The 27,550-nt window shown below is 36.9% G+C and overlaps 1 protein-coding gene across 3 annotated transcripts in view; it reads left to right on the forward strand.

Annotated features, from left to right (window-relative positions):
• LOC129247109 (SUN domain-containing ossification factor) overlaps positions 1–27,550 on the forward strand; it is a 116,041-nt gene that overhangs the window by 77,479 nt on the left and 11,012 nt on the right. For 2 of the 3 annotated variants that reach the window (XM_054886042.1, XM_054886041.1), the window contains exons 3-4: positions 23,037–23,218; positions 24,099–26,302. In XM_054886042.1, the coding sequence (XP_054742017.1) occupies positions 23,037–23,218; positions 24,099–26,302 (2,386 nt within the window). Of the gene's footprint in view, positions 1–20,225; positions 20,398–23,036; positions 23,219–24,098; positions 26,303–27,550 lie in introns of all 3 variants that reach the window. The other variant, XM_054886043.1, reaches the window with a different exon arrangement.

Below are 27,550 nucleotides of genomic sequence, written 5' to 3' on the forward strand. Positions count from 1 at the left end.
TTCAAATGCGATATCTAGTCAAAAAATCAGCCACAAGAGTGGATCGATGAGATGGTGCATTATCATGCAATAAGCTTCCTCCTTCGATGCAACAAATGCTGCAAAACGAAAAGATAGAAAATTGCATTGACGGTTTGCCCATTGACACGAACTTCTTGTGGACAATTCCCTTGGAATCGTAAACACAAATGACCATCGACTTGATTTTTGACTTCTCCAAATGCGATTTTTTGGGGGGTGGCTCGTCTATGGCTTTCCATTCGGCACTTTCACACTTAATTTCAGGTTCATGTTGGAAACACCACGTTTCATCACCAGTTGCAATGTGTGTTAGAGGATGCTCTCGTCTTTTCTCGCCTCTTTAATAAGGTCTTTCGAATCTTGAATTCTGAGCAATTTTTGGTCCTCAGTTAACTTGTGCCGAATGAAACGTGCACAGACCTTTCGTAAGCCCAAATGATCAGTTTAAATGTGATAAACCGATGTTTTGCAGATATTGAACTCTGATTCCATGAATTTCAATAATGAGTTTGGTTCATTTTTGACAAATTTACGAACAATTTCGATGGAGTTTTCGGTGATTACTGATATTGGGCGGCCCGTATGTTCATTGTCATTTATGTCTCTGAAACGTGTAAACCAGTCATGAACTCTGGCACGAGATAGACAATCATCGCCATAAACTTTTTTCATCGATTCAAATGTTTCGATAAACGTTTTACCGATTTTAAAACAAAATTTGATATTAGCTCTTTATTCGAAACTCATTTTTGTACCGATGACACAAACATACTGGAAGTAAGCTAGAGATGTAACTTCCTACGCACTAACTCATTAAAAAGATGCCGCCATCAAAAACATTTTTATGACACCAGTCTTGTTTATTATGGACTTCACCTTGTATAATAAAATAGAAACTAATTTTTCGACGAAGCTTGCCGCCTCCTTGTAGACAAAGACGACTCTCTCTCTTTGCTGTAAGCGTATCGGCTGTAGTTGATTGATTACGATATTCTCAGGGATAGTAATTGGTTTGTTGAAAAATGCTTTCATAGCCAAACGAGTAGTAAATTGAGAAATAACCGCTAGATTATTCACACGATTTTCGATGTTAGCAAGAACCAATGTGTTCGATAAAGTCGTCAAAAAATTTCATCTGTCATCATTATTTCTGAGCCCCTTATTATTATTATTAGAAGGCCATTACGCACTGCGACCAGAGTTGATCTATTGTGCAAGACCTATTTTGTAACCCTAGAGTTTAAGGCTTTTTATAAATTTTAGCACTATTGTGGGTTTGTTGTTCCAAAGATTACATGGAGATACTACGATACCACCAAGGTGGTGAAGTCTTTGTCTGCCCAGCGCAGGACATTCACAAAGCACATGTTCTGAGCTTTCTATATCCATTTCGCAAAAGCGGCGAGCCCCTTACTTCCTTGCAAATGCAAAACGTTGCCAATGCCAGGACATCCAACATGTTGAAGAAGAAAGCAAAGGTCCATCCATTCTGCTTAACTATTGCTCAAACAATTTCTATAGCGGTGACATCAGGCGGCTGCGAGGACAAATCCAGCATTTCAACTCCATTTTGCTGGAGAGGAAGATTTGTCCATTCATATTGCATTTACCCAATTCCGTTCTGAATTTGCTGAATTTAACCCAGCCCAAGTTAGTCTTTTTTCATTGTGCTCTGGAATTTGGGGCTTTCTGCACGTAAACATGCTCAAATCGTGTCTTTGGATGTATTAACACCACTTTTCCTTAAAACTGATTCATCTTCACACAACGATAAATTCGACTTTGTCACAAAATTGTGATCTTCTGTTCTGACTTTGGAGAAGTATTTCTTTTGGGCTGCATTCGGCGACGTTTCAACGTTTTTTACTTCGGTATACCGTTGCACCCATTTACTTATGGACGTCATTGACTTCTTTAAATATTTTGCTGCAGGTACTCGTGAAATTTTTGAACCACCTTTTGGATACGCCTTTTTAGCAGCATTTAAATGTTTTTATAACGGAACTCTAAGTTTGAATTTTGCCGGCCACGCTATTAGACATACTGTACATACTCGTAGTACTATATGCGCACATGTAAACATGTTTTTGTTATTTTTACAAGCATGAAATTAATGTAATTGAAACTTAGTACCTCTTTTGCTATATTCTTAGAAAAACACTGGATGTTTAAAACCCGTGCTTGTTTATTACTTCGACCCTTGAAAATGTTCGATTCGGCCTTAAATTCGATATTCGCTCGTTCTTTGGTAATCTGTATTATTGCGTATACACTCACGAACAATAAAATAGGTACGGTACGTGGTGGTTTGACCACTTTTGGTTATTTTACTTTTATTCTTTAGTATCTATTAATTTTTTATAAAAGCTTTACCCATTATATAAAAAAAACCATATACTTTGTGCAAAAATTACAAAAATTGTACACATTTTCACCTAAATTTCATACTTTTTAGTTAATAAATAATTGGCGCGGACACTTTTTTTTGGTGTTTGGCCGAACTCCTCCTCCTATTTGTGTATGCAGTTTTACAGCGAATTAAATTTTAGTGGGATGAAGTGCAAGTTAAAAAATTTTATTTCTGACAGTGTCACGCATTTTTTTCCATATAAAGTTAATAAGTTATATAATGTTTATTTTTTTTGCATTAATATTTTCTCTTTAATAAAAATAATATAATGTATTAAACAAAATGTTTTCTTGTAACTTTCATTTACTTAATTCATTTCGCTTTTTTCATTTTTTCCCCGCACATTTTTGCCCAATTTCAAAGATTCTACGATTTTGCAAGCTTTTTCGGTATGCCTGACTCGCCTGTTGCCACCAACGACAAATCTATTCAAATATGTGTACCGCAATACTCGTATGTAACGGCGGCGGCAGCAACTTGTCTGTAGGCGTACGCGCAGCTGTTGCTCTAAATAACTTAATTTTAGGTGTATTTGAGTCCCTCTAGCGCAGGCGTACCATATTCCATAACCATATTCCACATGTTTACATACACACACAGGCATACATTTTCAAGCGCAGCTGCTCTATTACCGCTGCTGATTACTGCTTTGCTACGCAGCAATACGCTACAGGCGCTAAAGAATTTCACGCGACCCACTCAACGATTCAGCTTTATCCGAATTTGTATCTCTAATCATGATTTCATGTTTTGAAGCATTTTTTACGCAAATTTTTTGCCATACATAGTTTACGCTAATTGTTTCCTCATTTACAGCTCGCTGCAAAGTAGCAGCGCATATTTCTTTTTGTCGATTTCGAACATTTTGAGGCAACAAATTTAATTGCTACATCAGTTTCGCCAGTTTCACCCGCTTTTGTTGTGCCAATTTTATTGTCCACCCTTTGTCCGAAAGTTTCCCACAACCACAGCTACCCCGATTTCGTGAGGCTAGTGGCAGAATCGTTATACGACGATGATGTGCTATACCATTTTGAACGGCACTTAGTTCAATAAAATTTAATAATAGTGGACATTTTATTGCTTACAAGTCAGTCACTCAGTTATTTGCCGGCTAGTCGCCGACGCTTGTTATGCAACACCAATTGTGTCGCTGTCTCCTCCAGAGACACCACCCCGAGTCGAACAAATGTAGACAAATGTTTTACCTGCTACTTACAGTTTCGTGCTTATTTCCAAGTGGAACATGGTACCGCACGATTAACATTTGCCGAATACTGATATTTTTAACCACTCAAATACCTGAATCCCGAAAACATAGTACTTTGATTTCGGGATTCCAAACCAACGCGTTTTTTTCACGGAACAAACTTGAAATTAACGGTTGAAAAAGGTGTGCTATTGACTTTGATGGGAAACTTTATTTTGAACATCTTCGTCCATGTGATAAATAGAAGTGCTGAAGATTTAGTAGAGCAGAATGTAGGGGTGGTGATAGAAAAGAAAAAGCACTAATAATCGAGTTGTAGCCAACTCAAGCTATTAAACTATCTGAAAGTTAAAGAGTAGTTGAGTGAATAATCCACCCTGTGGAAAATCAATGCTTTGGAGCTTGGGAATTTGATCTCGAACAATTAAACACTGTGGGATCCCTAAGTCAATGCTTTGGAGCTTGGAGATTTAATCGCGAACAATTAAACGCTGGTGATTGTAGAGCACATAAACTCCTTCGCCGACTACAATTGCCAGTTCTGGTTAGGTGGAGGAAATTACGTTGTTTGATACCAAGGCTGATTTCTCGCAAGACTGCGATATAACTGAATTTTTAATGTTAAGGAATTTGTTGGTACTCGAAATTGACCAGTAGACATGTCATCGTATGTGTTACTTGTTTCAGATACTTCGTGATGTATAGAAATTATTTTCGGGATACAGTTTTTCTTCGAACTCGTCACTCGTCACGCAAAACTTTTCGAGATATAGAGATAATAGCGGCCGATTGGTGGTGCGAGCTACACGGAGTCACATACCTTGGAGGTCTTAAGTCTAGTTGCTCCAGTAGATTACAACGAAAAATAAGACTCACAGATCTTAACAGGGTTTGAACGCTGAAAAAAACACGGTCGGGGAAAACCAAAAATATACGGGGCAAGTAAAATCTTTGTTGTGGAAATGTGTAGGCTATGGTCTCATTTTCGGAGTTATTAAACACTTTTAGATTTCCCGCTAGCGGTTTTGGGCCGAAACGTCGAGACAAAGCAATAACAAATTAATAAAGCATAAACTAATATTTTAGGTATCATTTATCAGCTATTAGTTTTTCTTGGTCTCTTTTGTTGCCTCATAAGAGTATTTAAAAATCCCGGAATACCGAAATTGTCTTAATAAAATATGTTAATCTAATACGGTATTGTTTGCTTTAGTATGTATAAGTAGCTACTTATTGTATGTGCCGCAAAGCAGCTCAACACTCAACCGCCACCAGAAGCGCAGCTACTTTATTTTTTGCCAATTGTTTTCCTAACACCAACGCAAATTGTTTACCACTTGCACTTGCGCTGTCTGTCTTTTGGTAAAATCAGATCAGATTACTCAGTCGGTTTGTGGTGGTGCAAAGTGGCACAGCCGCAACGCGGCACCCAGCGGCTATAAGCTAACAAAATACATCCAACCGCCAACTCCCGTCTCATTCATAGTGCAATTTCAAACTTTGCTTTACTCAATTTGTTTATTATGTTCCTTATTGCTTACCTCTTTGGCGCAATCGACTGCAATTTGCATACTACAGGTGGCTAAAATAATACAAATACATTCACACGTTCACAAACACCAACACAACAACACTCCTGCGATTTAAGCATTGACCAAAGTGTTGTACTTAGCGATTGATTCAGGCCTAGCGGGCTTTAACACGATTGTCGAATTGTTGTTGTTTATCATTTCCTTCTAATACATATACATGCAAGTACATATGTATGTAGGTTGGTACAGGCAAAAGATATGCAAATATTTTTACACCGAAATTTATGTCCTATTTGCGGTGGTTGTCATGAATTGCCAAGAAATCTGGGCGTAAATCTGTAAATTAAAATATTTGAAATTACTTATGTGGAATTTCATATTTATTGACTTCAGCATGCGTAGATTTCTTGCTTCAGATAATGCATTCTATGACTTCACTAGAGGTTTCTTAAAAAAAAAAAGTAGTGAATTGAAAAATAATCAAGCAAAAAGTGTTAAGCTATTTTTGATGTTATTTCGACGATGAAATTATCAAATGTAGTTAAGTTGATCTGATTTAGATTAAAAATGCACCGCTTTGTGCGATACTTTGAAGACAACTTTATCATTTCGCGATTGAAGTCCTCGTCGCCATGGTAAAAAAATTGGCAGTTGATTTTTACCAGCATTTGTGTTGAAGCATCCAGAATATTTTGCAAATGCTTGAATAGGTAATAATAGCTTGGTGTTAGGTGTTTGTGTGTCTTGATGTTTTGCCACAAATGGAGTGATCAACAGTTTTAAGCCGATTCGGAACGGCAAATGGTTTTTATAAGGAAATACTCTCGGAGGCTTGCGATGGGCGACCGCTATTAGGAAAAACTGTTTCTATTCTTTTCACGGAGATTCGAACCTGCGCACTCTCGAATCATCAGCTGTCGAAAATAACCGGCCACTTTGAGTGTTTGGACCGATAAAAGCAGTTGATAGTGAATGTTTTTCTTTCAATGCCATCAATTATACATAAATTATTTAAAATATCATAATTAAATTTGGCTAAACGTAATAATATAAAAATATATGGATACACGGAAATCAAAGTATTCCCTTTGTATGAGAGGTGGGGTTGCTTGCTGCTTTTTTAGATCAATATTTTAATCACACCATGTATGATACTTGTAATAGTTCTTGAGTTAAAGACAATACACGTATTATAAAGGGTCTTTCAAAAGTGATGCCTAGATGCCAGTACTGTAGTTTTTAATTGCTAGACGGTCCCTTTTTTAAGTCATCTTTGACATTTGTCAAGTAGACAGGCATACAATTTTACACGATGGAATAACCGGTTAAAATTATTGAAATTCATTATGAAAATGGTTTAGTGAAAATAATCGTATGAATGAGTCGACAATTCAAAGGTTGGGGAAAAAAATGTTAAGAAACTAGTTCTGTCGAAGATAGAAAAAGGACTGGCTAACCAAAAACTGTACATTCTATTGAGAATATTGATGCTGTAGCGCAAAATGTTGCTGAGCAACCTTTAACTTCTATATCTCGGACGCTCCTGACTATGAGTTGAGTTTTCTTTTATATAAAGCATATGAGGTTTTTTCGACCATTAACCCACCGGAAATTGCCTCAACTGTGGCGCCCATAATTTCAGAAAGAAACTATTTGAACAAAAGTTTTTTCTGTAGCGCAAAATGTTGCTGAGCAACCTTCAACTTCTATATCTCGGACGCTCCTGACTATGAGTTGAGTTTTCTTTTATATAAAGCATATGAGGTTTTTTCGACCATTAACCCACCGGAAATTGCCTCAACTGTGGCGCCCATAATTTCGGAAGGAAACCATTTGAACAAAAGTGTTTTCTGTTGTATTCTAAAACAATTCCATTACATGGAATCGCGCTTCGTTTCAGTTTCAGGAGAAACAAAAATACAATTCTAAAGAGAACGATGCCTAGAAAGAACTAACCCGTTGAAAAATACATAAAATCGATAGCCAGTTCTCCCCATTTGATCCTTTTTTTTTTCAATGAAATCACCTAAATGTGTTGCAAATTAAGTTTTATTTTATAAATTTAAAATGTTTTCAATCTGTATCAGTCTGTTTGTCTAAGAAAAACAAACATTTTGTCTTCATGTACAAAAGTTATTACAAATCGAAAATTCTTTGAGAGAAATCCTTAAGAGCGAAGAAAAATAATAAAAAAAATGCAGGCGAAGAGTTACATTAAAATTTTGTTGAAACTCCTTTATGCTTTAGTACTGCTACATAGCGCCTTTGCATTGACATTATTAAACCTCTAAAACGTTCGGCAGGAATGGATTCCCATGTTGCCTTGACCTTTTCTAAATATCTGATCCAAATTTGTGAATTTCTGCGTACTTACGTGGTTCCAAAGATGTTCTATTGGATTTAAGTCAGCACTCGAAGATGCCCAACCCAGAACAGTGATAAAATTGTATTCGAAAATCTTTTTGGCCGCACGAGAAGAGTGTTTCGGTTGTTGAAATTTCCAATTTTCTTTCGCATAAGGTAGCATTACATTTTGAAATATGTGAATGGACTGGACCGCATCGATATTACCAGGTGAACAAAAACGGATGCCAGCAGTACTCTTCCTGAGAACCTGCTTCGACAACCTAACGATCATTCTATCAATCTGGCTAGCAGTCTTTCGCGCTTTGTTTTTTTCTGGGAACGTTTTCTGCTATTTTATACTCAAATAAATATTTCAAAACATTAAGTTATAATTGTGTTGAAATAGCAGTGTGGCATAATACGGTCTTTTGCAGCTCTGTGATTGCTTTTCGGAGAGTTGGGGAGCAATTTTTCCCTTTCGACATTATTGAATCTTTTGAACTAAAGTAAAGTTGTGTAGAAGACTTCAGAGACTTTTTCTACATACTTACTTACCAATTACAATATAAAACAGAAAACAATTCACAAAATTTTAGACGAAGGCCGCCGAATCGTTCTTAAGTATATTTCTCAAAAAAATATCAGTGCTCCTACTAAATGGCAAAATTCCATGCGAATCCTTCAAGAGAGATAAATGAACGCATTTGAAAAAATATGATCGCAGCAAATGTGTATATTCAAGCGCTAAAAGTATCATTACAGCACCGTACTCGAAAAAACATGCGCATATATGGTGGCCAAGGCGTCGTTCTTAATTATTTTCCAACGGCTGCATGTGTCATTTTATAAGAAATTATAAACGTGGAACGACTATTTTTCCCCCCTTTTTTTGTGTTACTAAAAAGAGCAAAGTCAAGAAAACAAACGTTGCCAAAACGTCATTTATCGCGGTTTTACGTTTTATTGTAGAAAAATACAACTTTTATATGTTTGCACATACAGAAATACATACATACATGCTAAATTTAATTCATACAAACCAGCATATTATGCAATTATTTAAAATCAGCCATCAGCACACAAAAAATTACACCGTTGCAGCACTATACACTGAGTCAAAAAAGTTTTCGCACACTGAGTTTGCTTTTACATTAGCCTTATTTTTTTACGCGCTTTTGTATTTGCGATTACAGCAAAAAAAACACACCACGCCCTTGTATTGTATTATATTATAATATATATTGTAATATAATTCATAAAAACATTTGGCATCTAATATTACAGCCGATAAAGCAGATTCCAAAAAGCACGTCATACGCAACTATTTCATACGCCTATAAAGCGCTGCCGTAGCCGAATGGGTTGGTGCATAACTACCATTCGGAAGTGCCTAGGTTCGAATCTCCGTGCATGAAACACCAAATGACAGAAAGCCATTTTTTCCAATAGCAATCGCCCTTCCGCAGGCAAAATGGTAAACCCCCGAGTGTATTTCTGCCATGAAAAAGCTCCTTAAAAACCCCCCCATCTGCTGTTCGGTGTCGGTTTAAAACTGTGGGTCCCTCCATTTGTGGAAAAACATCAGGACGCGCACCACAAATAGGAGGGAGCTGGGCCAAACACCAAAAATTATATATATATATATATACTGTGTACTCTCTCCCAACGTACACCTCACTTAAGCGGACACTTTTTTCAGTACAAACAACAAATCCTTAAGAATTTTAAAACATGTTTTTCTTAATCGGACAACCCTCCCATCACACCTAAACCCTTTCATAATATATTATTAACTTTTTTACACATTTCTCATAAGCGGATAAATTTTTAAACCTCGAGTTTCTAATTTTAATTTCACTGATTTTGTTTAAAAATTTAGTTCATACTACAGCAAAAGCAACATTAAATTTCAAACTTTATGCAACATTCAAAAAATTCAACAAATTTGAAAGGATTTACTCAGAATTTAAATTAAATCTTTTTCTTTGTGGTTATATTTTTTTTTGCAATCTTATACGTATTCTAGCATACAAAGTTTGAACGCCGACAGTCGCAAAACTATGAAGAATGAACTGGAGTTTTCAGCAATTCCAAATTTGCACTTTCCTAAACTTAAATTATGGACTATAAATTTTAATGCCCATTTATGCTATAAGCTATATTTTCACAAAGGTTTACCATGAAAATCGTTGTGGACATTGTAAAAAAAAATCACTGTGCCAAAACATTTCTAACTCACTGTTTGTATACATAGCGTAAGGAAAATCAGCAAAAAAAAGCATGGAGAGACACGCGAAGCGTGTCATTAATCACCTTTCTGCACAAACGATCATTGGGGGAGCCCCCATACAAGGTCCCGCCCTCATGACGCCAACTGCTGCTGTGCTGCCAATTTATATTTTTATTTGTGTGTTTCCTCATTTGTCTATATTTTATTTTTAATTTTATTGGGTGAATGCCCTTAATTTTGCTTACATACATACATATGTGCATATTTAAAAAAGCAAAAACAAAGAATAAGATAAAACCACATGGCAAGCGAGACTATGTTTACAAAAACAAGTCAAAACATAAACAGCCCACAAAAAATATGTTTTTATCACATCTGTTTTGCTTCGTAGTTTTCTTTTTGTTTTGTTTTTCTTTGCTTTGTTTTCATTTTGCGCGTTTTCCTTGCTGTCTATATTAGGGCTTGCATGAACAGGTGTGTATGTATGCATGCAATTTTATAGTGTGCGCTTTGTGCTTCCTATTTGGGTTGATCCGCTTGCCGCCACATTTCCATTCAATGACGATTTGAAATACATACATATGTATGTACATATAATAAAAGCGTTTTAAAAAATTTAAAAATACTACTCAATTTAAAATGCCTTTTTTTCAAAATGCAGTGAAAAGTAAAAATAATATTTTGAAAGCTCGAAAAAAAATGTGTGATCCAGAAAGTGATGTATTGATGGTCTTTTCGAGTATAGTCTCCTAGGACTTCCCACCCATTAATTGCCCCAACCAGGCTATCAATCATCAGGGTGATATCCGGCGTGGAGTGTTCATATCCCGATCTTCTGAAAGTGGTGGGGTTGCCTGTATCTGCCACTACCAGCCCCAGCCTCGCAGACATGTCTAATATGTGTTGTAGGGTGGCCCCACTCGACAACTTTGGAGTTGAAATCTCCAACTACGATAAAGGGGCCACCTATTTCGCGAACCTTATTCTCAATAAGGTCCAGCTTCGTCCTGAACTATTCAATACTGTCACTTGGGGTGAGATAGCAGCTCAGCATTGTAAAACATTCATTTCGAACATATTTATGTGGCAGTAACATTCGATTCCGTACTGTGTGACGGCGACTTTACTGTCACTTCGTAACCAGAGCTCGGCCGCTCCTGTTGCGCCCTCGAACCAAGTTCCCTTGGAAATCCGTTCGTCCTGCTCACTGATTATGACTGCATCTAGCTCTTTTCGAACAGTTATCTGTTCGAGCAGAGTGTTTGCTGTGCAACTTCTATGCATGTTTGTTTAGAGTACTCTCATCGTTCTTAGCTAGAGGGTATCTCCTTGTACCATGATCGCAGTGGTCGGGTTTCACATTTACGCAAGGGATGCAAGTGGGAGCTGCTTTGCAGTCTTTTATTTTGTGCCCTGGTTTCCCGCATCTGATGCACGTATCCCTTATATCAGGGCCAGTGCATTTTACTTGTGTATGCCCAATCCCAAGGCAGCGATTGCATCTCTTGATTTGTTCACATGCTCGGATCCAACCGATTTTTATTTCACCGATCTCCATGAGCTTCGCCGCACCCTTTGTAGATAGTGTAAGGAATGCTCGCCACGCGCTCGGTGCGCTATCTGTTCCTCTGGGTTGGTGAGCAGTTTCCGGATTACGGTTTTTACAGAACTCGGAGGCAGCCGAACCGGTTGTAGCTCGCTTCAGGTTTGTTGTCATACGGGTGAGAATATCTGCTGTTGGCTGAGTAATAGACTTCTTGCGGGAATTTGAGAGTACCCTTTCGTCTTCTACTGCCTTACACGAACGTCTGTAGTTCAGCGTTACATTTAACAGTTCAGCCATTTTGGATGTTCTAATTTTGACGTCGTTGCTAGTGGTTTTTTGGCATCTGAGTGCCCGCTGCATATCACTTATAACCAGCCTGCATTGGGAGATTGCATCTTCCTCCATCCTCCTAATTTTTTATTATTTTTTTATCAGTCCAAGCCGAGGGGGCATTTCAATTTCGTCGATTGGCGCATTCTCTTAGCATACGATTGTAGTACGATTTCGTAGATTGTAGGAAAAAGGCGCCACTGAGTTAGAATGGATGAGTCGTAAATTCGCAAATCAGAGAGTGACGTCTCAAATTTCATTCACAGCGGAATTTCGTATGTTTTTCAAAGAATTTGTTGCTATGCGAGAAAGGAAGGCCTTCCTCTCCTACCACCAGCTGGTAAAGCACTGAAAGTATTCGAGTGCCGGAACGTTTTTACTAATTCGGACGACGTGACCTATGACTTGTTACCTCAGGTAAAAACGCAAATAAATAAATTTCACAAACTTAAACATTTAAATTAAAATTGCAACCTTATTACTGAGGTCCTCGTTGAAAAATTACAAATACAACCCTTCGGGTACGTATCTAAGAGGTCCAGGGCATATAAGAATTCCTGGGAACGAAATGGTAAATAAATAATTAAATAAAGGAAAGGGGCGATTTCTTTATTTATATATGTATATAATTGGTGCGTACACCCTTTTTGGGTGTTTGGCCGAGCTTCTCCTCCTATTTGTGGTGTGCGTCTTTATGTTGTTCCACAGATGGAGGGACCTACAGTTTCAAGCCGACTCCGAACGGCAGATATTTTTATGAGGAGCTTTTTCATGGCAGAAATACACTCGGAGGTTTGCCATTGCCTGCCGCGGGGCGACCGCTATTAGAAAAATGTTTTTTCTTAATTTTGGTCTTTCACCGAGATTCGAACGAACGTTCTCTCTGTGAATTCCGAATGGTAGTCACGCACCAACCCATTCGGCTACGGCGGCCGGCCTCCTCTAAGTTGGAAAAATCAGGAAAAGGATTTTGCTTAACTTGATGTGTCTAACTGGCGCCGGTTAACACGAGAAAGAAATGACTGTGGCGCTTTGTTAAGCTCGGCCGAAATAGCTTAAGCGGTTATCGCGCCAGTCAAGAGAAAGAGCAGGTTTTTTACAGGTCATGCCAGTCGCGATGAAGGGATGGTAATGAGAATGGTCACGAAAAAATGGGAACAATAAACGAATGATGAATAATGAGAAGTAATTAACAATTTCGCTTGCTATATCTCTAAATCATGACAAAAATTTAGTAACTTAAAGAGTCATAAACATTTACTAGCATAAAAAATACTCACTTCTGGTATTTCCCTATTAATTTTGCTCTCCTTTTACCAAAATTTTGTGTCGTTGAGTGGTGAATTTCATTTGCTTGTCCTATCTTTCATTCGGCTGACTAATAACAATAACTACTATCATGCCAGAAATTTAGTTACTTAACGAATATTTTCTGCTGAATGATCGTGTGGTGAATTTCATTAGCTTTTATGGTGACAATGGTAATGAACATAAGCAAAACAGAGATTCTCAAAAATAAATAAACATTTATAAGTCTAGAAAATACAAAATACTAACGTCTGGTATTTCGGTATTATTTTTCTCTCTTTTTACTAAAAATTGTATACGCGTTGAGCAGCTTTTTCTATAGTCAAAAACTTGTCACCTCGTATGCTCAATTACGTAATCACCTGTCATAGCTTATGATTGAACAAATTCATGTTTTCTTATGTACATTATGATGTACCACGTCTTAGACTTTTTAAATTATCTTTTATTATTCAACAAACACTATTAATTATTCACAGAGACTCTCCACTTAACCACTGACCACTCAAAAGAAAGTGGAAAAGACATTTTACATACTTCTTATTATATGTGTACGTTATCAGCCGTTTGGACTGTCATCTTTTCAACATGTTAATAACTTTACTAACAAATGCAAGTTAATTTGTAACGCTTTTGATTATCTCCAATATTTATCTATTTTAAACGGTTTTCAAAAAATATGCCACGTCATAAAGCATATCTATGCAAATATGCATAGAGTAAAAGCTATTAAAAATTGTAACACTAAATGTAAATGACAACCGCTGTGCTTAATTGGCGATGAGACGTACCTTGGCGAAGGCGTCGGCAACGACGGTGAATGCAATTAGCTGTGCGTGTTGGAAAAATCCTTTATCTCGCGTCTTTATCAAAATTAAATGCTGTCACGGCGCAGACAGACAGACAAACAAACAAACGGCATTCACTTGGTTTATGTGAAAATGCAAATTGTAAGCGAAGAAATGCAAAAATGTGCACAACCGCAAATATGACAAACTGTGTGTGAAGTGTGACTATAAAAAGTGAAGCTAGAGAAAAGTATATGAAATTCGTTAATGCACAGCAGGTGATATTTGTGGCGAGTAGGAGAAAAATTTGCATATACATACGTACATATACCGTTGGAACACAAGTAACCAATCAGCTGGGGTATAAAACAAAGTGGTAAAAACTAGCAACACATAAAATTCATTGTCAAATGCAGCATGCGGACAATGATGGCAAATTTCAAGGAAAAAAAACCAACTTACCACTTTTATTCGTTTCAAAGAAATTTAAACAAAACAAACGGTTTGCTTTGACATTTAATGGGGCTGTGTGGCCACATTATTATTATAAAAATTGTTTTTTTTTTTTTGTTGATTATGACTGAAAATTTGCAAAATATGTAAAAGTCAAAGCGACATTGTGTGCGAAAAAAATGAAAAAATAGTATGTAATTTTAAGTATATTTCTGTAGAATTGATGTGTGAAGGCAGCCCAAAAAATGTGTGCCAACATTATTTATGTGCATACAAAAATTCCTACATACATATGTATGTGTGTTTATATGTACGCACACTTCTCGAGATAGTGCAAAAACTTTTGCACTTTTGCGATAGCCTATAAATAGAAAAAGAAATGTCCAACGTGTGCGAAATATTGCGTGGGCGTACAAATGCAAGCACAAAGAATTTCGTTACATATTCGCATTTATTTTTAAACTAATTCATTATGCGAGGTTGGGTCAACAATAAGTCCCTGAAAATTTGTATGAAAATTACTAGTTGCTCCAATTTTCAGGGACTTTTTCATTTACCCTCTCTTATGGAATGTGCTTGTACAAGGTGGCGCCAAAATAATCAACGCCAATCAGAATATTTATAATTTTTGCAAATGGCGTCATACGTTAATCATATTTGACACTTCTCAACTAGACAGCTGCAGTATACAAACAGGCAAACAATGGAGCACATGAATGAAAAATAAAGGTTCATCACTCAAAATATAATGATAAAGTGTTATAGGTACTCAATAGGCATCACCACGATTTGTTTTACACAACCTAAATTAAAATCGTTTAAATTTTATTTGATTTTTGTTTATTATAATTTTTTCGTTTTGTTTTTGTTTGATTAAAATTTTATTATTTTAATTTATATTTGTTTATAATTTTATAATTTTAATTTTAAATTTTTTTTATCATATCAGTATTCTCACAAATGTTGGTTATTGGCCCCATAGTTTTTACCAAATTTTTGTGGCATGTTTCTGGTTTATCAGTTTGCCTGTAATTGGGCACAACTTATGTGGCCTAAGTTATTTGAAAGAAACACAACACAATTCAAATCATTTTGCTTTCTTCTTAGTAATGCCCATACATGCAAAGCGGGTAGCAATAGAGATAGAAAGGGTCTAATAATCTAGCTCGCAGAGTAAACCACAGGCTTTCTAGCTCTGTCTTTGCAGAAACCAGCAAATAGTGGCGTCACTGGCTCCTTTTTTTTAGTATTCCTGCTTATCGGTAGCTTAAGCACGCATTTTTCTGTTTTAATTGCTGAATTTATTGAAAGACTTCTGATCGAAGGCTTTTAGTTCTTCCATGGTAATTATTTTTTCTTTGGGCTAGTGGCTAGTTCCAAGCCTAGCGCGTTGCTAAAAGTCTCCCTAGCCGTAATACTTCAGAATATTGCCGTAATAAAGACAGCCATTAATACTTTCAAATCATTCACTTGTCAAGGAGTTCAAAGTGAATTGAAGCAAATTTTTATTTTGAAGAGGTGAAAACTGTGACGAACAGCTCGTGCTAATAGCCTCCTCTACTTTTCTAGAAATACATGTAAATTTTTTTAGTAATTTTAGTTTTTTAGTAATGATAAAATTAATGTCAATAACAGATCAAACAGCTGTTTTCACTGTTATTGTAAGGTGATAAGATAATACAAAAAACGAAAGCAGTTCAATAAATACATACATACATATGAGGAAAGAATGCAGGCTTTTGTAAATATGAAATTTCAATGGATTATTTATTTACTTATTTCGTAATAAAGAAAAGCTAAGCAAGCGGAGTCAATTTATTCTATTATTCTATAATAATATGAGTGTATTGGCATTACAATCACATGCGAACATGTGCATATTTTGTTGGCGTTTTGTTTTTTGTCCTGCTGTTTTTATTATCGTATTCAAATACATGCTTAACACCGTGCGACAAAAACCTAAAATATAATAATATTTGTATAAAAGTGAAAGTTCCTGGAATAGAAAAAAAATTTATATTATAGTACACTGTTGAAAATGACGTTTTAAAACTTTATCATTCTATGTTCTTAAAGATTTCTCATATGTAGTTGTTTATGTCAGTACGGTAATAAAAACGCACGTATTATCCACAAATGAAGTCTTCATATACTCGGACAGTCAAGCAGCAATAAAAGCGCTAGAATCTAAAACACACTCGCCAAAAACAGTCATAGAATGTTATAAACTTCAAAATGACGTATCAAAATACTACAAAGTACACCTTATTTGGGTGCCAGGCCACAGAAATATGGCAGATGAACTTGCTCGAATCGGTACAGGATAAGACGCTGATACCCATGCCTTTAGCCACTTGTAAACTACTGATAGATAGACCATCATTAAGGTAAATACAAGTTGGCAAAACCACTCAACATGCGAACTAAGCAGACAGACATGGCCGAAATGGAACAACGGTCGTTCAAAAAGATTTTTCAGATTTAATAGAGAAACTATAAGAAAAATAATAGGGGTATTAACTGGTCATAGTCTGATAGGCAGCCATGCTAGAAAGTTAGGACTCCCGTACTTCGATTTCTGTTGAAGCTGTCTAAATACAGAGGAAGAGAAAACAGTCAGGCACCTTTTATGTGAATGTGAAAGCTTAGCGACAAGGTGGCTCGGCACTCTTGGCATGGCATTTTTAATTGATGTAGCGTAAATAGTGCATCTGAAACCAACGAAGCTTTGCTCGTTTGTTAAAGCTACCGGATGGTTTGAAAAGGCACCCATAGGGCAAGGATAAGTTCCAGTGGTATCACAATGGACCTATGAAAGGTCTAAGTGTGCCATTGCGACAGCCACCGCATCTACCTATTTATGTCAATATTTATTTTTGTTATTTATATTTAAGGACTAATATGTACACTATGACAGTCTCGAATTTTGTCGTTGTAACTTTCCAAATTTAAGATAAAAAAAAGGTTTAATATTTTTTTAATTCATTTCTTGTATTGACTGAATAGCTGCCGGAGTATCTAAAAGCAATTCTAACGCACTCGTCTTATGTGACAACTTATTTAAGGAATAAAAATCTCAAAAGGCATTTTTCACATGTCTTGAAAAGGATAATGGTAAAAAAATTAATAAATATTTCATTTAGTAATACCCGCATATGACCATACATTTAGACCTCTATAAAACTTTTTCGAATCTTGGCTCCTAACTGAAATTTCAAAGTTTTTTTCTAATTATGGTGTGGCTAGCAGTGGAAAAATTCTACTATTAATGCAATTGAGCTCAAATATCGGTTAACTTTACTGTGCTGAAAAAAACGAACAAAACTGCTAACAAGATCTCATTTCTTGGGTGACTTTGATGCGATTTGTCCGTTCTTTGGTTTATTTTGGCATGAGGGCGGAACATAGAGCCAAGACTTATCTCCAGTTATGACGCGTTTCAAGACCTTCGCATATGCAAAAATAAACGCCTTAAAGTGTTTAAAATGTTGTTGTTGTATTTTTAAGAAATTAAGTGTATTTGGAACCTATTGAGATAAATGAAAGTAAATTTGCATACAATACATTTTTTTTTTATTTTAAGAAATTAGCTCTCTCACGAAAGGGCGCTTTGGCCCCTTCTATAGAAAGTCCAAGAAAAAGAACAGTTTAAGGATCGCAGGTGGGTTAAAATGTTCTAAAAAATTACTCCTCGTAAAATTTCACCAGGGGTCACTTCAGACAAAAATATTTGCATCTACAACCTTTATACTATTGTATTAAGTGGCATAACAACATATCTCTCCAATTTTCCTTTTTTCATTTTTTTTCTAAAAACTCTTAAGCAAAATATTGCAAATTTAAAAGGGTCATAGCAAAGAAATTTGACCACAGAATGCAAAACGATGTTGATGCTTTACTATATGAATGTAGATATTTCATCCTGCGTTGCAATTATTGCCTCTTGGCAATTGTTGATTCCCGTATAACGTAAGAAAACTTGGACAAAGTCTAAGCGCCAAAGACATTATAGAAAGCCTCAACATTTCTGCAGCAGAAATTTTTTTCCACAAACAAAATTGAATGCAACGCTGAAGAATCGGCCATATTTGACATTTGGGAAATAGGCAGCTGCAGTATACCTGTACAAACAGACAACCAATGGAGCGCGTAAAGGTCAAAATGAACATTTCATAATTTCTTTTATTTAGTAAAAAAGTTGTTTCAAAACAACATTGGATGATTAATTTTGTGCCATCTTCTATTTTTTACGCTATTCTTTTTCTCTTCGCCCTATTAGGCTTACTAACGTGAAATAAATGTAAATGGTATTCAAGAATCCGAACAACAGACTAGTAGATTTTCTTTGGAACAGAATAGAGGAACAGTTCATGGACGCATTGCATAATAGCTAAGAAAATAGCTGGTTTTGACAAAGAAAATAGTAAATTATAAAAAAAAGTGTATGTTTCCTCGCCAAAATAGTGTCCTCTCCATCATTTGACCACTTTTTCAGTGTTTTTTTTCTGTCATTTTTCTTGCTTTAAATACGCAACGGAAATATCATAAGTGAGATGTAGACAAACGTCATACTCAGGGTTGCATTTTCGTTGTGGTAATTACCGGCGCATTTGCATTGAACTCTTGCCCATTGCATCGCATGGCGCAACGCTTAATCATTGGTACATCCTCGAAGATGAGTTTAGGTAATATCAAAGTGCCAGATCACTTCGAAGTTTGAAAATCAGAAAGGAAAAGAAATCCGGTGAGAGAGTTATTTTCGCTATCAAGAAGGAACTTTTCGTTCCAGAAGGACCAAAGGGAAGTTGATGCTGTAGTGGTTAAGGCTATCAAAGGGCGTCCGGAAGACAAATGATTTAAGAAATATCTGCAAAATATATTTGCTTCGCACTCATCGCAGTACCCAAATCGTTTGCGATTCTAAACTTTGCATTGGTGTCCAATATGTGACTGTAAATGTGTATTAAGGCTGTCTAGGATTTTTTTTATTTTCATGTCAACGCGAAGTAAAAGAAAAAAATATATAATTAAAAAAAATGTATTTTATGAACTCTAGTCTCTAGTTTCATATGAAGCGTGGTGCCTCTATTTTTTTGGCCGTAGCTGCATGCATGGAGCAGAGCATTTCACTGCTCTCCATAGCTTAATTGTTTATTGTTTCTCCAATTGAATTGAGTATGTACCATACTTGAACATAGAAATGAGGGGAAGAGCGTTAAATTGGCATAGTTATTTAATTTTTTATTTACTATTTACAAGCATGCATTTAAATACACAACTAATTATAGTTGTAAATATTTATCTGAAAATTTGTTTAACATTGCCAGGTATTCGCAACAGCCTTTCCGTGGTTAGTGAAGCTTCAATTATTATCTTTTTTACGAATTGTTAAAACTGACTACTGACATTATTTTCACCCCTTTGTGTATGTATATAAATACATGTATACATATGTACATATGTATGTACAAAGTGCATACGTACTGTTAACTCGAATTTTCGATTACTATGTAAATTCTTATCACTTCAGTATGTTGGCATTTAGTCTTATATGCTGACGTGTTTTAAAATTGTTCGCACAGTCATCAGCGGCATATGCCAGAGCTGTTGAACTGAACGGGACATTTCATATAAATATTCTGTTTTACTGCGCCAAATTGATTGATTAATTTATTGAGTTATTTATAAGACTTGTGTATTGCTTGTGCATTTTGCTGATAATAAAATATTTACATTTATTAAACTGAAATTTAACCATTTCTCTCCGCTTTTGCTAATATAAACTGCTAATTGATTTATTGCATCTGCTAATTGATCTATCACAATTTGTTTGCCAACGTAGTGGTTGAATTTAATAAAAAAAAATTAAATTTTTTTTTTGTGTATTGTGGCGTTCGTAGAGACACAAGCGATCATCATGTCACAAATGCTACCAAACCAAGTGTTGTTGAGTTTTTGTTTCTTATTTTTAATGAACAAATATTTGCCTCCATCCACTTGTATGTATATGTGTTTATGTGTATTTATGATATTCAAAATATTTATGTATAGAATTTGTGTGCAAAATAAAAATCGAATAATTACAAATAATGTTGCTGAAAATCGTAACGAATTTCGTTTGCGGTGAACTGAAGAAAGTCAAAACTAATTTGACTATGTTTTTGATCTTCTTCTGGGTGATTTGGTTCTCGCAGTTGATTGCCATCTCAACGATGTTTCTCAGGTAAATGCGTAATATGAATTAGAAAAATTGTATGCACTTTATTATTTTCTTTTATTATTCTTTTGGTGGATTGGAAATTATATAATTTTTTTTTATATTTTGGCGCTGTTTGGTAGTTTTTTTCTCCTTCGTGTTTGTGCAGACCCTGCTGGGTCTGATGAATAGCACAAAATAATACAATAAAAAATGTATAAGTAAAAAAGGAGTGGAAAGCTAAACACCACATTTTTTTAAGTTTTAAGTAAAACGAAAATTAAATACTGAGAAACAAGTTGCACAAAATTATTCACCCTATCGAAAGATTTATAATTTTTGCAAATTGCTTCGCACGTCATTCATATTTGACACTTGTGAACCAGACAGCTCAAGTCTACAAACAGACAAGCAATGGAGCGCATATACCCACATACGACTAAATATAGCTTTCCAACACTCAAAATTATTTTGTTTTTATTTAGTAAAAAAGTTATACAAAAACAAAAGTGCTGATTAATTTTGCACCACCTTGTATGTACAGTATCGGACAAAACATTTGCAACTGAAGTAAGATAATGTAAATATTCTCGAATGCACAACAGTTAAATGTCTGTGGCCTTTACTTTTATTATTATTATAAACAATGGATGTTTATTCATATAAACAAAAAGAGGTTTATTCATATTTTAAATCGAAATAAAAAAGGATGCAACACCTACATATATTCAATGAGGCAAAACAATTGCAACTTAAAGATCTTATGTTTAATAAATTAGGAAAATTAGAATTAGGAAAACTGAAAATTTCGTGCAGATCCATTGCTCTCAATAAATGCCTTGCAACGCATTGGTATTGATGCTATCAAATTGTCGACGATAGTCTGGGGTTTAATCTCCTTGTTTCCAGGATTCTTTGGAAAAATTGAGTTCTCTTTTTTACATTTTCCCATAAGTTTTTTACAGGGTTAAAGCTTTGATTAGTATTGCCATACCTCAGCCATGACCGTAACCATAGCAATCAACTGTTCTGATTACACATATGGGCGTTAGACGATAACGCCGTAACCATAACCGTAGCCGTATGTATATATTGAATTTTGGGTTTTCCCGTAACCGTAAGCAGCTGTGAAATACTTTACATTCGTTTTAATATTTACGATAAAAATTTGAATATAAAAAATGAGCGACAAAAAATTAATTGACTTACAAAATGCAAATGTTGTATTTAATTCTATTTCAATATGAACTGTTTATGGTTACGGCATGACTAATCATCAAATACTGTACTGTTGGCTCTGGCTATGGTTACAGTCACGGCTATAGCAATAATAACAATTGCAGCTTAAGATCTGGGAGCCACTCCATTACGTCCACTTTATTCTTCTGGAACAACCATATGCTTTGGGTCATTGTCCTGTTGGACGACCCACTCTAGCGGCTTTTCCCACTCGGCATATGACAGCATTACGGATTCCATAATGCATCTGTAGACATATTGATCCATTGTACCATTAATACGATGAAGTCACACCAAACTGAAAGAGGAAAAACATCCCCAGACTAAAGCCACTCCGTTTTACTGTCGTACCACAGTATGATTTTTGAAGAAGTTTGCTTCGTAGGCGTCGGTCCTAGCATATACCATCACTTCCTTCCAAATTGAATTTGGACTCGCCGCTGAAAAGGAGAGTTTTCCACTTGCTTACAGACTATTTTGAGTGATCGTTAGCGAACTACAACCGTTCTTTCTGGTTACATTTACTAATCAGCGGCTTCTTTGCGGCTCGGTGACTACGCAAATCAGCCTCGCCCAGGCGACGAGCGATAGTTCTTGAACAGATTGGTAACTCAAGCTCTTGTACCAACTGTGGAACACTTGGAGAATGGAAATTTCTTCATCGCTCTTGCTGTCCCAACATCAGTTTTTTGTGGCCGGCCTCCACTACTGCGAAAGTTTTGTTTTTTATAATATAAAATTCCCAATAATTCGTGAAATAGACGACTTATGGTACAAATATTAAATTTTAACTTTATCTTTTTGAGAAGTTCCGTTATTTTATAGTAATCAATAACACGCATGCACAAATTTCTCAATTTTCTCAAAAATTTCTCAATTAAAGCGTATTGTCACAAGAAATTCCTGCGCACAAATGATGCTCAGCAAATATTTCGATCAAAATAAACTCAATACAGTTGGAAAATGAAACAAGGGATCGGTCGTTATATAGTAAAGCAAGCGAAGTTGCAATTGTTTTGTCGCGAATTTACACATATTTTAAACTTTTTTGGAATATAACCGAAAAAAGATGTCATTAATCATTTTAAAATATGTTTCCGATATGCTCTTTCTTCAATGAAAATAAAGCTTTATTAGAAAAAAAATTGAAGTTTGCGCTTCAGTCGCAAATAAAATGTCTGATACTATATATAAAATCTATTGTTTCACGTGCATATGAAATATTTTTCACGGTATAATAATGCCCGCTTACATATTGAACAGCCTAGCAGGTAATCTCGGTTACATATCTAAATTTCAAGTTTTCCTTGATTTTCGTTACCTCATAATGAGCTCCAATTAAAACCCTTTTAAATATTACCATAAGATATTCACTTCGGTTTATCGGTTTTAAAATGTAACACATTTTTTTTTTTGTTTCTTTGCAGCTTGCCGGATATCACGGAGATTCCCACAATCACAGTGACAGAGTTGCCATTGGAGATTTTGGAGTCAACACGTGGCAACATTGATGCACTCGTCATCGATGCGGCGAAAGAGACCATAGCGCGCGAGCATGAAAATCATACGATGGAGATGTTGGAGAATAGCAGTGAGGTGATAAGAAAAGGTACTTAGTAATTAAATGTAAAAGAATCTTAAACCCACAATAGAAAACTTACTACGGTACCGAGTTGAAAGTAACTTTCTGATATTGCAAGCCATCGTAGGAAGTTTCTTTGTCGAAATTGATTAACAAAAAGTTGATAAGAATTCTCCAACGCTACTTTTCGGGTGTTCACATCGGAAAGTGAAAATTTTTTGGCATCAAAATTAAGTTAGGTTAGGTTGGAATGGTTACCCAAAGAATGGGAGGTAAGGTGAAAGAGAAAACCGATGGGATGAAGGGAAAAGGCGGGAAGAGGTGGTGGTGGGACGGTTAGGAGGATGGGTTGAGAGTGTGTAGATTATGAACGATGACTGTGCTGCATTTCGTCAACCGCTTTGTGCTGCTGATGAAATTCATCAGATTTTTAATGTCAACGCCAGCTATATCAGTAGGCGTAGCAAAGAAGTAAGAGCCAAAATGCCTAGATCTTGACCCCGCCAGAGCAGGGTAGCTAAGGAGAAGGTGCTGAGATGATACCACCTCATCCTCCATACATCCGACGCAAAAAGAAGCATCAAAATTAGTTGAAAAAAGAGTTTCGTTGCATGTCGAAACGCACTTTATATGCGACATAAAAGAGGCTCATTCAGTAGTCGTAAAAGAGGATTGCAGAATCATGCACACCTCGTAAAATTAGAAAGGTGATGGTAACCTCACAGCAGAGTTTAGGTAACTCAATAGGCAGTCCAACTGCTCTTCGCTGGATTTCCCCCCCTGCAACGCTTCCAGCGTAGCTCACTAATGTTCTCTCCATTATTGGTGTTCGATTATTAACTTATTATATTTCTTGGGTTCTACTTGCCTGCACTCCTTTTTATCTACTTCAATTCATTCTTTTCAGATGAAGAAATCATCAAATTTGACGATTCTGGTGGTGGTGAAAAACCGCAGCCTTCGCAATTTGACTCAGATCTCACTTCAAGTGAAATTCCACAAAACATTCCAAACGAAAATGTCACGAATGTGGCAGCGCCTGCAGCGGCAATAACGCCCACGTTACCTACGCAAAATGAGGGTGCCAGCCCTACACCCTCCACCACGCTCACAACTGCCACAGAAACTGCTGGAGGTGATAGCAATGCGGGCAACAATCTCACGGCAGAAGAGGTGCCCATACCCGTTTTCTCGGAGTGGGCACAAAAGCAAATGGAAGCGGCCGAGAAGCAGCAGGCGAAAGAGCAAGAAGTGGTGAATACATCGACACAGAAAAAGAATCACACCAATGGCGATGGTAAACGGCCGCCGCCGCTTAAAATGCGCAACAAAAACTATGCGGCACCCGATTGTGGTGCCAAAATAATCACCTCCAATCCAGATGCAAGCAACACGGGTGCTGTGTTAAGTTCGTCTAAAGATGAATATATGTTGAGCCCTTGCGGTAATCGCATTTGGTTTGTGGTTGAACTCTGCGAAGCGATACAGGCACAGAAAGTCGAATTGGCCAATTTTGAATTGTTCTCATCTTCACCAAAAAATTTCACCGTGGCTGTTTCGAATCGTTTTCCCACACGCGATTGGTCGAATGTGGGACGTTTTATAGCGGAGGATAAACGAAATGTACAGAGTTTCGATTTGCATCCGCACTTATTTGGTAAATTTGTGCGCGTCGACATACATTCGCACTACTCCAAAGAGCACTTCTGCCCCGTCTCACTTTTTCGCGTTTTCGGCACATCGGAATTTGAAGCTTTCGAAACAGAGAATACACCACATGGCGATCTGGAGGACTTCGATGATGAATTTGGGCAAGAACAAGTGCACGCAATGAGCCCAGATATGAATCTTTTCAAATCCGCCTCTGACGCAGTGCTCTCAATAGTCAAGAAAGCCGCCGAAGTGCTTGTCAAACCGGTCCATCAACAGAATACAACGTTGACGCGCGTGCAGACGCCTTCGTCTCAGTGCCGTACCCCTGCGACGGGACAATACATTTGTACCACCAACTGTAATCAGCCGTTGGTAGCGCGCATCAATAATGCGCTCTCTTGTGAATACCAACAATTGCAAGCGTTGCTCAAAGTGCCTTGGCTGTTGAAAGATCTACTTAATACGCAAATATGCGCCAGGCATTATGGCATTGAACTGAAAGCAAAAATTGCCGATGAAGAGTGTACGAATGAGCCATATAGCCATGCTTTGGAAAGGAATGTGAAACACAGCTACTACCTGAATATGTTGCCGGTAGAATATGTGGGCGCGCTCTGCCAATTGTTAGCGGCGCAAAATAAAGTTAAGTCGACTGCATCCGCTTCACAGGATACGCAAGGCGAAAATGTCTTAACGGAACCGCCACTGAATCTCACCATCGACAAGAAATTGAAAAAAGATGACATCAGAATAATCGATAGCACGCAAAAGAAATTAGTAACGCAAGATACGACAAGCATAGGTAGCGGCATTACAACTGAGAGCGTTGAAGCTACGTTTAGCGGTGAAGGCGCTGTACCAAGCACAGCAAGCACTCCTAGCAGTGGCGTTGATGACGAACAGCTGGTACGTCCACCACCAATGGGCGAAGTCGAAGCAATAGAAACAACTACCAATGCACCGCTCAATAATGGCGGAAAGGAACCAACAGCCGATGTAAATATATTCAATGTACCTACACCTACAGAACCGCAAGAAAAAAATCAGCCGCAATTCAATGAACCAACCACAGAAGAGGTGAGTAGTAGTGGTGAATATGGTGAAGATGGAGGTAGTAGCAGTATCAGCACCACCACCACAACTTCTTTACCACCTGCAAGTATGGACGCCAACAAAATACCCGTTGACGACGTAAGCACCGACGATACGCTGCCATTGCATCCTACGCCGTCAACAACAGCAACACCCACACTGGGGACGCGGAGTGAGGAAGATAACGCCTCTTGGGAGAATATCGATAACCTGATCACCGCAACAGCAGCACCGGTAATGGCAGCCGGTGGCTTATCTACTGATGGCAGTGTACACGGCAATCAACCGGGTGTGAATCTACAGCAAAAAATACCCAGTGGCCCACAGTCGGAGAGTGTGTTTATACGCCTTTCGAACCGCATCAAAGTGAGTATTAAACGTTTTTTTTTTTTAATTTAATTTATAATCAACGTGATGGAATAATGGGAAACACACCCACATTTCATTATCAATTAAAGTAAAAACTCGAATCTCGAATATTTTGTTTCTTAATCATTTTCAACCGCTTCATATGTATGCTAACAGTACTACCACTGCCACGTGCTCTACAATATTATTTCATATTTATCTCTTCAACTGACACTCTAGTTGTTTGAGGCTAAGACGGTTCCCGGCTCAATTGATTATCTTCGCTTCTGCTCGGGTGGCTGCAAACTGGATAATAGATTTAGGAGTAATATCTCAGAACAATCAGGAATAAAGAAGTCATTGTTAATGAAGAAAGTTATTGAATGCCTTCGATCAGAAAGGGTCGCATACCTATCATAACGTCCTTATATTTTCAATCAGACATGCAGCTCTGAAAGCGGCTTATACAATACTAACTTCTATCGATTAACCTGGTATTCCGCTTTTCGCTAAGCGAAAAATTTGTGTGCCAAAGCTGCAACAATTTGGCGATGATCAAGCGACTTTGTTTTTAGGCACTTAGCGGAATCCTATACGTGATTATGGGATTACATAACTGGTTGTCAAAACGAAAATAATCAGTGCTACCAAATCTTTTTCAACGTTGTTTTATTCACTACTCGCTAAATGGTTGGTGAATTGAATACAGCTACTTTCACAAAAAACCCCAAACTGTAGTAAATTACCGCAGACCTCTTAAGACAATAGTTTAGCAGATTTCTCTTTAGCTTGTATGGGTACTGGAATACAGCAATAGACCTGGCATTGAACCAACAAACAACCTTTTAAGCTATCGCTCGCTATTTGTAAACTAATTACAACAAAAAATTTTATCAAATATCTAAATCTAAACGCATGGGGTCAGAATTGAATATGAGACGCTTGCCAGTACTCCTTAGACTGGGCAGAATTTTCCACAGCCATACCGCTGCTAACAGCTCACACCATTATCAGAAGGAATCAGAGCTATATGTCTTACCCCTTGAACACAATTGCAGTGGACAGCGGGTAAAGGGTTGACGGATACCCGCTGTCAAAATTAGCACACATTTAATAGCATGAAATTGCACAGAAATGCATCGGGGACGGACTGAAGCTGTCAGTTATTTTTACGGTGGCAAAATAATTAGATTCATTTCTATTTTCTCCGACGGGTTGAAGACTCAGGGTTGCTTTTCTGATTACTTGATGACAAATTATCAATAA

The sequence above is a fragment of the Anastrepha obliqua genome, chromosome 5, assembly GCF_027943255.1.
Source record: "Anastrepha obliqua isolate idAnaObli1 chromosome 5, idAnaObli1_1.0, whole genome shotgun sequence".
Classification (NCBI taxonomy): Eukaryota; Metazoa; Arthropoda; class Insecta; order Diptera; family Tephritidae; genus Anastrepha; species Anastrepha obliqua.